At 43.3% G+C, this 12,708-nt stretch overlaps 1 protein-coding gene across 6 annotated transcripts in view; it reads right to left on the bottom strand.

Annotated features, from left to right (window-relative positions):
* PRKG1 (protein kinase cGMP-dependent 1) overlaps positions 1 to 12,708 on the bottom strand; it is a 1,430,268-nt gene that overhangs the window by 1,131,630 nt on the left and 285,930 nt on the right. For 3 of the 6 annotated variants that reach the window (XM_069753535.1, XM_069753536.1, XM_069753537.1), the window contains exon 1: positions 11,099 to 12,096. The exons of the other annotated variants lie outside the window; for them this stretch is intronic. In XM_069753535.1, the coding sequence (XP_069609636.1) occupies positions 11,099 to 11,406 (308 nt within the window). In that variant the 5' untranslated portion in view covers positions 11,407 to 12,096. Of the gene's footprint in view, positions 1 to 11,098; positions 12,097 to 12,708 lie in introns of those variants that run through there. 6 annotated transcript variants of the gene reach the window in all.

The raw sequence follows: 12,708 nt of genomic DNA, 5'->3' as shown, positions 1-12,708 counted from the left end.
GCCCCCTGTACAGAGCGATGCCCCCTGTACAGAGCGATGCCCCCTGTACAGTATGATGCCCCATGTACAGAGTGATGCCCCCTGTACAGAATGATGCCCCATGTACAGAGTGATGCCCCATGTACAGAGCGATGCCCCCTGTACAGAGCGATGCCCCCTGTACAGAGCGATGCCCCCTGTACAGAGTGATGCCCCATGTACAGAATGATGCCCCCGGTACAGAGGGATGCCCCCTGTACAGAGCGATGCCCCCTGTACAGAGCGATACCCCCTGTACAGAGCGATGCCCCCTGTACAGAGTGATGCCCCATGTACAGAGCGATGCCCCCTGTACAGAGTGATACCCCCTGTACAGAGCGATGCCCCCTGTACAGAGCGATGCCCCCTGTACAGAGCGATGCCCCCTGTACAGAGCGATACCCCCTGTACAGAGCGATGCCCCCTGTACAGAGTGATGCCCCATGTACAGAATGATGCCCCCTGTACAGAGTGATGCCCCCTGTACAGAGCGATGCCCCCTGTACAGAGCGATGCCCCCTGTACAGAGTGATGCCCCCTGTACAGAGCGATGCCCCCTGTACAGAGTGATGCCCCATGTACAGAGCGATGCCCCCTGTACAGAGTGATGCCCCCTGCAGTGCAGATAACGTCCGCAGCTATTTGATCGGCTGTAATGTGCCGCATCTTTTGCTGTCATAGCAACTGCAGCTCCCACGAGCCTAGACAGGACGATAATGTTTCCTAACTTCCCCCCGATTACAGATATTATGTGCCGGTTTTCAAAGGTAGAAATAGAAATGTAAGTTTCTCTTAAATAAACCTCTTTCCGGTGGTGCGCGCTCCGACCACTGACCCCACCTTCCCACCAAGCAGCCACCTATGGGGGTAAACTATGACTGAATACCATTTCACGGTTCACACAAAGTTTTCCAATACGCTGCATTACTTAGGTTGAGTTGTCATTTCCAGTTTTCTGCTCTATCATGGGATCTTAAATAGTGTCGGATCCGGCACACGGCGCACCCCATCGCTTCCTGATGGACCCCACTGACTAATAACGGGGTCTGTCCGGTTCCATCATTGTATCCATTATTTGGACGGAGAGAATAGAAGTGCGAGCCATCATCCATGACTGAGTCTGAACCTCTGATACAGAGAAGAACAATCTTACACTGACCCTGACTTACAGCCCGCATTATAACCCAGTGTTGCATTCAAAATTCTGCACATTTCTGACATGAAATCTTCATAAATCCTTGCTGGCTCAAATAGCTTCATCTAGTCATTCACTTTTAGAAATATATCGTCTTTATAGGTAATATGTCAGCAGCAGGTTGTTCTGTAATCTGTGAGCAGCATGATGTAGGGGCAGAGACCCTGATTCCAGTGATGTGTCATTTACTGGGCTGAGTTTTGCAGTTTCAATTAAATCAGTGTTTTATCTGCAGGAAATTATCACTACAGGACAACTGTCCTTGTGCATCCTAGTCCAACCACTGTCCCCAGCACTGACTAGCAGCTCTCTATCACTACACAGTGTACACAGAAATCTGCCAATCAGTGATGTGGGCGGGGTTATACAGGGCTCAACATTCAGAGAACTGCTAGATCTGCAGCTGACAAAACTGTGATTCTATCCTAACTGCTGCACCCACAAAACTAAGTGATACATCGCTGGAATAAGGGTCTCTCTCCCTACCCCAGGCTTCTGTCATATTACATAGCAAAAGCTTGCTGACATATTCCATTTATATGACAACATAGATAATCTGATGTAGAAAAAAAATATTTCGCTAAAATCCCTGTGTTATAGGAGCTGCTAGGGATAATCTGAATTGTGGATGTACAGAAATTCTGGTATGTAATTCAGGTAGTTAATCAGGAGTAGCACAAGACTTAGAGATAAGACAGCACACAAGACTTGTTAGTGATCTGTAACCATGGCAACATATTGAAAACTGTGAAACTCGGCGAATAGATCCAACAAAGATATATTTCTTGGACATCACGAGTGGGAAAGATATGACAAGTATTTGATTCAAAATGTATATAAGAGCCGATATTAAAGAAGCACTCCTCCTCCCATCAAAGTTTTTATCCTCTTAATATATTGGGGGGGGGGAGTGGAGGGCTCCCAGGATTTTGGTGGACTTAACCCTGAGATGCACGGTGCTCATAATTCATCTCTAGGTGTCGGTGCTTCCCGCTCTAGGGTTTCCATTGATAGCTGATTGACGTTGGCCGCCTTGCACAAAGGACAGCAGGGGTCCCGACTCTGTTCCTCGTCGCCTCAATTAACACGTGGCCTCTAATTCTCAGGCCAAACGGCAAGTACCTGTTCTTTTGGGAATTTGGGTACTTGTCCCATAGCGGGGGGGCCACAGTTCAGGGGGGCAGAAAGAGATCTCTGGATAATACATTGGGCCTGAATTAATAAATCCAAAATGGAGTCTCCCTCGTGTCCCTCACACCTGACAACGGACGCACGCTGCTCGATCCAAGCCAACAAACATCCGCAATGGTCACCTTGATGCCAACTTTCCCAAAGGAAACCTAAAGAGTCTACCATTATAAAAACAGAGAACACAAGAAAAAGAAAAAACCGAACTACAAAGGTCAAAAAAATATATACAATTAAAATAAACACATGATAATGTATAAAGTAATCCAAAAATTTATTTTATTGGTAATAAATAGGGACAAAAAGAGAAAGAAAAAAGTGCCAATGTGGCGCTAACCACACACAATGTGTGTCAGCCCACAAAAACACCACATAAGATGTACATAATACAAATAAGATGACATGTGTCAATAATAATTAAAGGTCACAACATGTAAATCATGGAGAAATGGTCCCTGAGGAAGGACTCTTGATCCGAAACGCGCGTCGGGGCGCGTCTGCCCGCATTCACCACACTATTCAGGTAACCATTTCTTCATGATTTACATGTTGTGACCTTTAATTATGCAGCTGCAGGTCAAGATATGGACGGGTCTCACATAGTGTAATGGGTATTATCTAGATATACGACCTATGTGTACTTACCGTTGCATTGTAACATTCATTCACTGATGTGAGTCTGCAGATAATTTTTCTGCTCCTTCTCCTTACGTTCTTTTGGTTGCCTGTCACGTATTTGTACCCATATCATCTCATGTACATTTATATATACATTTTTACGGGTCATATATTATTGACACATGTCATCTTATTTGTATTATGTACATCTGAGTGTATATATACTTATGGCTAATTTATGTGGTGTTTTTGTGGGCTGATACACATTGTGTGTGGTTAGCGCCACATTGCCATTTTTTTTTCTTTCTCTTTTTGTCCCTATTTATTACCAATAAAATTAATTTTTGGATTACTTTATACATTATCATGTGTTTATTTTAATTGTATATATTTTTTTGACCTTTGTAGTTCGGTTTTTTCTTTTTCTTGTGTTCTCTGTATTTGCCGAATGGTCTGCCATTCATTTCTTTACTCTCCATCAAGCTTTGTGGTATATGACAATCTTCACGTTTTCCCTTACATTGCTTGTGAAGTGTGTAAATCTCTAATAATTATAAAAACAGGTATTTTGCAAATATCCATCTATTCTAAAATAGTGGCATTCCTGACACTCTACATTTTGGTAAAAGTTCTCTAACGATAAAGCATTGCTTGATAATCTAGACCTAAAAGTATGACTTCACGTGTAATTATCTGGTGATGTCTCATATTTATAGGCTTGTTTTCCTTTAAAAAAAAAAATTTGCCTAGAAATTTCAAAAGACGGATGCCCCGTTTGTTCAGAGCAAACCTTTTCAGAAACAGGTTGAAAGGATCATTCCCTTTTCTTCCAAACGGACGATTCTCGGCATAAACTATCACTGCGCACTATACGTGACACTTGCTTTCTCCAGAACAGCAAAAGACAATTTCCTTTAAATGTTCTGCAGACAGTGAATTCATAGATGGGATCAAAAGATATAAATACATGACAGGCAAATGAGAAAAAATATGAGCAATGTGACATAGGAGAAATATCAGCGTGTCTTTGTATTCACAGTTTATGGTTCTTTGGGCTTTTTCGAGACAGTCCGTCTCATTATTGAACTCATAAAGGAAAATTATATTCATAAATCATCTCACTCTCCTCAGATAAAAGAATATCAATATGGCTAGAATATATTCATAACATTCATTCCGAGACAATGAGCCAAGAGACAGTGGAACAACTACTTGGCACCGACTTTCTCACTACGATGATTGTTGTCCCCATAAAGGTGACAGCGTAAGTTACGGAAAAATGTAAAGAATGAGTCAGAGGGACCACAATTCTGATCGGAAAGATGTTTCGCAACAATGAGGGTAATGAGAAGTATGAAAAGTACGTTCGACACAGGACGGTAGATATAGGGGGCGAGGAGGTGGCAGCCACAAGGACCCTGGACCACAAAGGGTCCAAAAATTCTCTTTGCAATACTACAAATCATTTTATACCGAGGTCCAAAAGTGTTAAAAAAGTTGTTGCATTTCAAAGTCTCTTCCTCTGAAACCCCCAAAAATAAAAACATGGAAGCTTGTTATCCCCCTTCTAGTCCAGTGTTTGTCATTCTGCTATAGCGATGATGGCGCTCAGTGCCATCTACATAGCTAGAGCCACTGAGCGCAGTGATTGGCTTCAACACAAGACAGAAAGTGCTCATATATATATTTTTTTTTTGAGTTCCTGAGTATTTGGAGCAACCATTCAAAGTTACATATCTTTGATACAACGCATCATCTCACATTTATTGTGTGATGATGAGGTTGATTTGCTAGATATGTTATTGGGTGTTTATTTGGTTTTGAATGTGTTGTATAACCAGATGGGTATAATTCATTCACGTTCGTAGTTGTGGTGTTTCGCCTAAGTAGAGCCAGGAAGAATTTATGCCAAAGTGTCAGGGTGGGAGCCTTCCTAATATTAGGGCTCGCTCTCACGAGCGTATATGGAGCGCCCCCAAGGGCTGTGGGGTACTCGGAGCTGGGCGCCTTCGGTTCTCAGCGGGGGATGTCACGGTGGCGGACCTGGTCCGTGGCCCTCGGGAGGTCCGTTGAAGTTGTGGGGGAAAGGTCTTTAAAGGGATAATGTTCGTGACGCCACCTGTGGTATTCGGTCAGGGTGACCAACGCTGCTTAGGGGTCCACTGGGGGGATGTTATGGCAGCTAGATGGTATACCTTCCCACAGGTGAAGTGTGTCCCCAGGGCTTCCCAGAGTGTAGATGGTGGATGATGTAAGGCACAGTGAGTAACGAGGACACAAGGTGGCAGTCTTTTTACCTTTACTGAAGGCTTCAGCATCCACAGTCCAGGGTAGGGACCACAGGCCAGGCAGAGTCCGGCCGGTCTGAAGGCAAATCCAGAGTCCCCTTATTCAGGTGGAATTCAATAGCCTTCCCCTAGCACCTGGGCATTGTAGTACCTCTCTGCTGAGCAACTCGGTAAGGTCCTAACAACTATTGTAGATGTTAAGTCTCTTCTCTCTGTCCCCCTGACGGATAGGACAAACCTATATGACGGGAGGCCTGAGGCTTTTTATAGGGACCCTAGTGACGCCCAGGCCCCCACAAGTTGCCACCCTGCCTACTGGGTAAATGGTCGGGCAGCTAACGTGCAGTTAACTGTCCTGCCAGTCTCTGAAGTAACGGCATAGAGCTCTTTTCTCCCTCGGTGTTCTGGCTACCGATCCTGCGCTTCAGAAAGAGGCAGCTTGCTTCTAGCTGGTCTCCCTCTGATGTTTCACTCCTGTTGCTATGACTTCGTTGCTCACTCACTGCAACACAATTCCTTTCGTGTCCTTTCTTAGGATGCTGCCGCACGTCGGGCAGGCGCAGCTCCGTGTACTTTCCTTCCGTAGGCTGCAGTCTGGAGCTGGCTGGAACCCAACCCAGCCAGCCTTTGCCAAACTCGGTTAGGACCCACTGACTATCTCCTTCTCCCTCCAGTCAGCTTCTGTCCCTTTCTGCCTCACTTCCTCCCCAACCCACCAGTTTTACCCAAGTGTGAGGAGTGCCCTAATAGATAAAAGCATGGCTCCCCCTGGCGACCTGGAGTGTGAAGTGTGTGTAGTGGTTGTGATACCTGGACAGAAGATCTCCTTCATTGCCTTCAGACGTAACATCACTCCTCCTGTTGGAAGAGTAACATTACTGCAACGAACCAGGACTCTGGGGCGCTGCATATACATCGGACGAGTGCTATCCGATGTTTTATCAGAAAGCACTTGGACCAATGGGCAATCTATAGGGCAATGCTGATCAGCTTCTACTTCTCATGTCGATTTGGCATGAGAAAAAAATTGCAGCCGGCTGCCAGTTGCTGCACAAATCGGATTACAGGCACCCATTTAAAGTCAATGGGTGCATGCAAAAGATTGGACTGCATTCGAATGCAGTTTGAAATCCGTGGACTCACACAATGGAGAAGATGGAGAAATCTTGTTCTCCATCTTCTTACCTGTTATACAATTCTCTCATCTGAAAGAATGGGATCACACTAACCTGACACTGATCAGAGTTTGATCCAAGTGTCATTTACATAATCGATTTCATTCTTTTGCATGAGAAAATCTACGCTCATGTGACCCTGGCTTTCTCAGCCTTTGTTGGACGTAAGAGCAGGAACAGCTGAGTGTCACCAACATGGACAGGGAGAAGTTGTCTGTAAACAGTTGGAAGCAGATATTGATCGGAGCTCAGTTCCATTCAGTGTGTAGTGTCTGCTTGCAAGTAAAGCAGATGAGCAATGTGTGTATTCTCTGTTTTTCAGTTCTTGGCAGTGGCCATTACACGTTGTTTGTAGCTGCCCGGCACAGCTGTATTCAGTGTCTACATCTATACTCTGGTGGAGCTGATTGGTGGGAGCACCAGGTTTTGGACAGACACCAAACTGATCATGCTGACCTATTGTAGAAATGGGACATCAACTTCTTGTGACTGGATCACCTCTTTAAAGACCTGGTATAGTCTTAGGTGTGACCAACTTCCAAGTAAAGTGACGTCAAGCTGGTGTTGTGCCACTATTCCCTGCCTGAAACCACCATCACAACCAGCGAATGACCATAAGCCACCCACAGTGCCCTTGGAGGACCTTACAGGACGAAGTCAGCACAAATCTATCATTTTGAAGGAGGCGCTGATGTTTTCTTGAGTACTGCTATCATTCATCAGATTCTGTAGTCTAAGTTTTCGTCTGGGATATTGGCTCATGATAGCAATTGTGCAACCAGTCGTTCGTTAGTTCCTGGGCTATAAGCAACTTTAATCTACTGGTTATGTTACATGTTTCTTTAAATGTCAGAAATATTGTATCTCTAATTCAGTAAAAAAAAAAAAAAGAGTAAAGTTCTGAAATGTTTGCTCCCTAATGGCCTCAACAGAATAGTGAAAAATAACACCCAATGGTGGCACATCTAACATGGTATAATAGGAGATGGAATCCCAACACTACAGTAACGTACAGGTAATCAGAAAAAAATAATAGAACTGCGAGAGGCTGATGTGACTGGAAAGACTAAAGCACGATGAAAGGGCATAGCAGAACAGAGACAGGGACCCCCGACATAAAACGTGGAATAAGAGCAGACAAGTGAGTCTACAAGAAGAAATGGAAAGGGTCCCGCTGATGGGCAGGAGGCAGACGTGGTGTGGAATGGAGAAGTGTAGGAATATGATCACTCCATGCCTCAGAGCACAACATTCCAATGTTAGCCTCCTGTTGCTAGGGAACCAGGCATATCCTCCATTGCTAGGCAGACGGAACAGAATATGGTCATGCCTTGGAATCAGCCAACAGCAACAATAAGGACATAAATTGTTTTCTGCCATCAATCTTACCCGGAAATCACACCCAATTACTCCAAGAAGGTGCTTCTTTATTGCCTAATGAAGAGGACATATGGCATAATATTAGGCAAGGATAGGCTCATAGTAACTATCCCGGAAACGCACAGTAGCAACCAGTGTAAAATCCTATACGTTACATTAAGCTGAAAATATCTGCACAATACCCTGACATATTAACTGATGGGAGATACTGCAGAAAAACTAATGAAAGCACGAGAGGTAAAGTCAATGTGGTTTAGCATTCTTTTAGTGATTGACATTGGCAATCCCCAAGGATTTTATAAACTGTCCCTGCTGTTCGAGCTTAATTTTGAAGGATTTTATCACTCTCTCTAGGGAAGGCATTCAGCTAACCCACGCTGTGATTATATAAACTGCATTCAGTACTGGCTGACTATAGAAGAACCTGATGAACTGCATTGTGCAAAAAAAAAAGATCACAAGCCCCACATTTTGGAGTGTGCAGATCTGTCGTGTAAATGGAGTGATGGAACATTTTTCTCGTTTTGTTACCGCGAGCCGTGATCGGAAAGTGTTTAGCAAATCGAAGCTACTTTCAGGCGGAATCATTGTGCTTCGCTACCTGTTAACCTGCTGAGAGGTGATTCTCCCGTTTGCTGTTGATCGCACACCGATAGCAATTCATCCTATTTTCAGACTCCATGTGTTCCCTGTAATACGTCTAAGTGGGAAGAAGTAAAAGAGGAAAATGGGCGACTTACACACAGAGTCAGTGGTGTGGTGGGGTGTATGTGGTATTTGTGTATGGGTGTGTGTGTGCGTGTGTCTGATGTGAGTGAATATGTATATTTGTGCATTTTTATATGCGTGTGTGTGTGTGTATGTTTGTGTTTGAGTATGGTTGTCTATGTTTTTTGTGATGTTTGTGTATATGTTTGTGTGTGTATGCTTGTGTGTGGTGTGTATGTTTGTGTGTGTGTTTGAGCATAGTTTTCTATGTGTATGTTTGCTTGTGATGTGTGTATGTGTATATGTTTGTGTGTGTATGCTTTTGTGTGGTGTATGTTTGTGTGTGTTTGAGTATGGATGTCTATGTTTTTGATGTGTGCATGTTTGTGTATGTGTATATGTTTTGTGTGTGTATGCTTGTGTGTGGTGTGTATGTTTGTATGTATATGCTTATGTGTGGTGTGTGTACATTTGTGCATGTGTGTATTTGAGTATGGTTGTTTATATGTATGTTTGCGTGTGTTGTGTGTATGTATGCTTGTTTGTGATGTGTGTATGTTGGTGTGTGATTTGTTTGTGGTGAGTGTATGTTTGTGTGTGATGCATGCATGTATCTGTGTGATGAGTGTTTGTGTGTGGTATGTGTATGTTTATTTGTGAAGCGTGTTTGTGGTGAGTATATGTTTGTGTGCATTCTCGTGTGTTATGTGTGTATGTTTGTGTTGCTTGTGTAGCATTGTGTATGTGTATGTCTGTGTGTGTGTTTAAGATGAGTGTGCATAATGTGAATGCATTTTTGTGCATGTGTTTGAGTGTGTATGCTTGTGTGTGGTGTTTGTATCTCTGTGTGTTTTTGTGTATGTGTGTATGTTTCTTTGTATGTGCTTTTTGGTGGTGTGTGTTTGTGTTTACTTGTGTGTATGCTTGTTTGTGTTGTTTATGGGCGTGTGTATGTTTGTATGTGGTGTCTACTTGTATGGATGTACTGTACATAGTTTGCACAGAATTTGTTGTATGTTTCTGTTGTACATTATTACGTGACCCAAAGTCATGAAGTCACGCCTGGAGCTACAATTTGCAACATGTGTGCTGGAAGTTATGGTTGTGCAACCAGTGGAGAGCAAAAGGTCTGAAACCATTGGTCTTAATGCTCTTTCAATGGAGTGTTTGGTTATATCTGTGCTTGCGGTCAGAGCCCAATACAATATGATATCCACGTTGTTGGGTTTGTCCTTGGTTAACCTAAAGCTCGTCATCCAATGGATTCTTCAACTCATTGGACATAAGTTATTGGGATTGACATGTGTGTAACAGCGTCGTCACATAGGTGTTCATGTCAGTAATATATTCATGCTATGTTCCAGTGTTTCATTAATTGATATAAATAATAGATATAAGTGAAAGAGCCGGATGCTCAGCAAACGATGAATGTTCAACCCACGTGTCACAAGCCATCTTGTGCTAGCACCAGTAAATAGAGAATATCCCTCTGAAGACCAATGTATTGGACTGTTTTTATAAATAGGTGTATTACGTTAGTAGACCATCCTTACCATAGCCATATCTGGTGAAATTCCGTTTTTTACTAGTTATTGTGGTCATTTGTGTTTACTTGGATCTAATACAAAATCTTCAAGTTACGCATTGGAAAGAGTAAAACTGAGGGTCACATAGATTCATAAGTTGCATCACTCAGCCAAGCAAATTGTTCTCTACTTCAAGTCATTTTCCCTAATAACAGGGATGGTGCAATTGAAAAATATTCAGCGCCTGGAATAATTTGGAGCACACGCCTCTTGATCTACAGGATAATCAACCCACATGGGAGATATTGATGGACTGTGTTGTCTTTGATGTCTAAGTTTTCATTAAATCATTTACATTTTATTAACATTGAAGGATAATATTTCAGAAAGAATAAAGCTGAAGTCACGTTATTTGGTCATATGCATCCTGGCTTGGTCTTGTCACCGCAATGGCATACTCATCTGTGATTTTAATTTAAAAAAAAATCCTACACAAAAAGAGTAAGTGGAGAAAAATTCTTCCTTATGCCTTAGTCACAAAGTTTCTAGTAAAGTGGTCCACTATGGGCATCAATACTGTATGTGACAACTGCTCTGATACCAGCAGCATTGCACATGCTTACATTAACTCCATCTAGGCAAGTGCCCACACTGTATACCCAGCACAATGAGATGGGCTAGGCATAAAGCTAGATAGAAATAAGTTGCACAATATTTGACATATAACATATATTTGTTACACATAAAAAGTATGTAGGTTCACATACCTGGACATTTGACAACAACATATAGATGGATGCAGTTACTGTGGATTTTGGGGGGAAGAAATGTGCATAACAGCCCAGACAGAAGTGTTAGTTATACATTACTGCAGAGGATGAAGAAAGAAATGGAAAGTAGAAGGTGCAGTAGGTCGTCTATACACAGGTGGATGGACAGAGACAATACAGAGAGCACTGAACTAGCACAGACAGGATGCTACAAGGACACATTGCTGCTTACTGTGGGCTCTTGGGGTAGAAAGGAAGAGTGACATGGCTGAGATCCTGGATGTCAAAAGCAGTTGGCTCAGCTGAGATTGCCTGCCTCTTGGTCCTCTGCTCCCCTAAGGTGTTGGAAGTTTGTTTGTGAGCCTGTTGGGTTGCAGGTTTGATTACAGAACGATATTTATCCAGCTCGTTCTGCAATCTCTGGATGAGCTCGTCCTTCTGATCCAACTCCAGCTCCAGCTCATCAATGAGAGCATCCCTCTGCCGGAGCTCCTCAATCTTCTCCTGCAGAGCGTACTGCAAGTCCCGCAATGTGCCCATATTCCCGGCAGGGGCTCCTGCTGCCTTCTCTTCTCCCTTCGTCGTCTTCCCGGTCAATATAACCCCCCTCCAGAGAAGGATCAACCTCTTCCTACTTTCTCCAACTTACTTTGCGCACAACAGGTCGTGATCCTCTCTCGGACGCCCAATGCACCTACAAGAAGTTCCCTTTCGCGTCCGCGGTCAAGCTTCCTACTCGACTTCCAGCTCTCTGTGAAGGTATTTGTATCCGTTCTGCATTTAAATCCCCGAGACCCCTGTATAGGAAAGAATCACAGTCTTCTGAAGGCTTCTCACTTCTTCCATCCAACGAGGAGGTCCCTAACGCTGAAGAAGATCCACCTTTCCAATCGTAAACAGATGCTGCCTTTGTGCCTGAAATTCCTTAGCGCCCTGGGGCTACCAGTGTCTACAGGTCACCACCACACTGAGGTCCTGGAAAGTGTCAGCTGCTGGAGAAGTAGGTGTCCACCAGGATGATTACTAGAGAGAGTGGCAGCAGTCACAGGCAGAGCCAGAGAGTATTTGCATGCATGATCTCCAACTAGAAGAACAAAAATCCCTCCCTCCGTCAGAATGACTACGATTTCAGAAAGCTAAGCCCTGGTACAGGGTGATTTCCAGTTATCTGCGTCAGAAAGAGGCACAGAGGGAGCAAGACACAGGCAGAGAGGGGCTGCATCTACAGGAGCTTCTGGAGTGTAGAGAGTAGAGTGCAGGCATCTCCTCCACAGCCTCCTCGGTGATAGCTCAGCTCAGTATGTAATGCTCCTAATCCCATCACATGCTATACCTCTGCTCATATCAGGGTCTTCTAACCAGTTGCTGGTTACAGTATGCTTTCACATGCTCAATTTACACCATATCAGTATAAAGGTAACAGTTCAGCATGCTATTCTGCACCACAGCTCCTTCTACCTTTCTGCAGTTTTTCTCATGATGTTCTGCAGATGACATCATTGCCCATTATACCTAATATTATACAGCACCATCCTTATTGCTAATCTAAATGTACAATTCTGAAAATTGGGTAAATTATTTCACAAAAATAAGGATTATTAGTGCCAGTGCAATAAGTCCAACCTACAAGAATGGCCAATAATATTAATCAGAGTGAATGATCACCCACAACTCATTAGCCAAAATTAAGATGATAAATTAGTATGATGAGGAAAAAGAAAACATTCAGTCAGGTGATTACAAATTTATTCTGGCTTGCAAAAAAAGATTTTCAAGATTGTCATACCTTTCCTAATTTTTTATATTTTATTGCAGGTATTTTATGTATGCATTTATGGGATA

This window comes from Ranitomeya imitator, chromosome 2, assembly GCF_032444005.1.
Source record: "Ranitomeya imitator isolate aRanImi1 chromosome 2, aRanImi1.pri, whole genome shotgun sequence".
NCBI classification, from domain to species: domain Eukaryota; kingdom Metazoa; phylum Chordata; class Amphibia; order Anura; family Dendrobatidae; genus Ranitomeya; species Ranitomeya imitator.
Note: the sequence above shows the minus strand (reverse complement) of the source record. Positions and strands in the feature narration are given on the sequence as shown.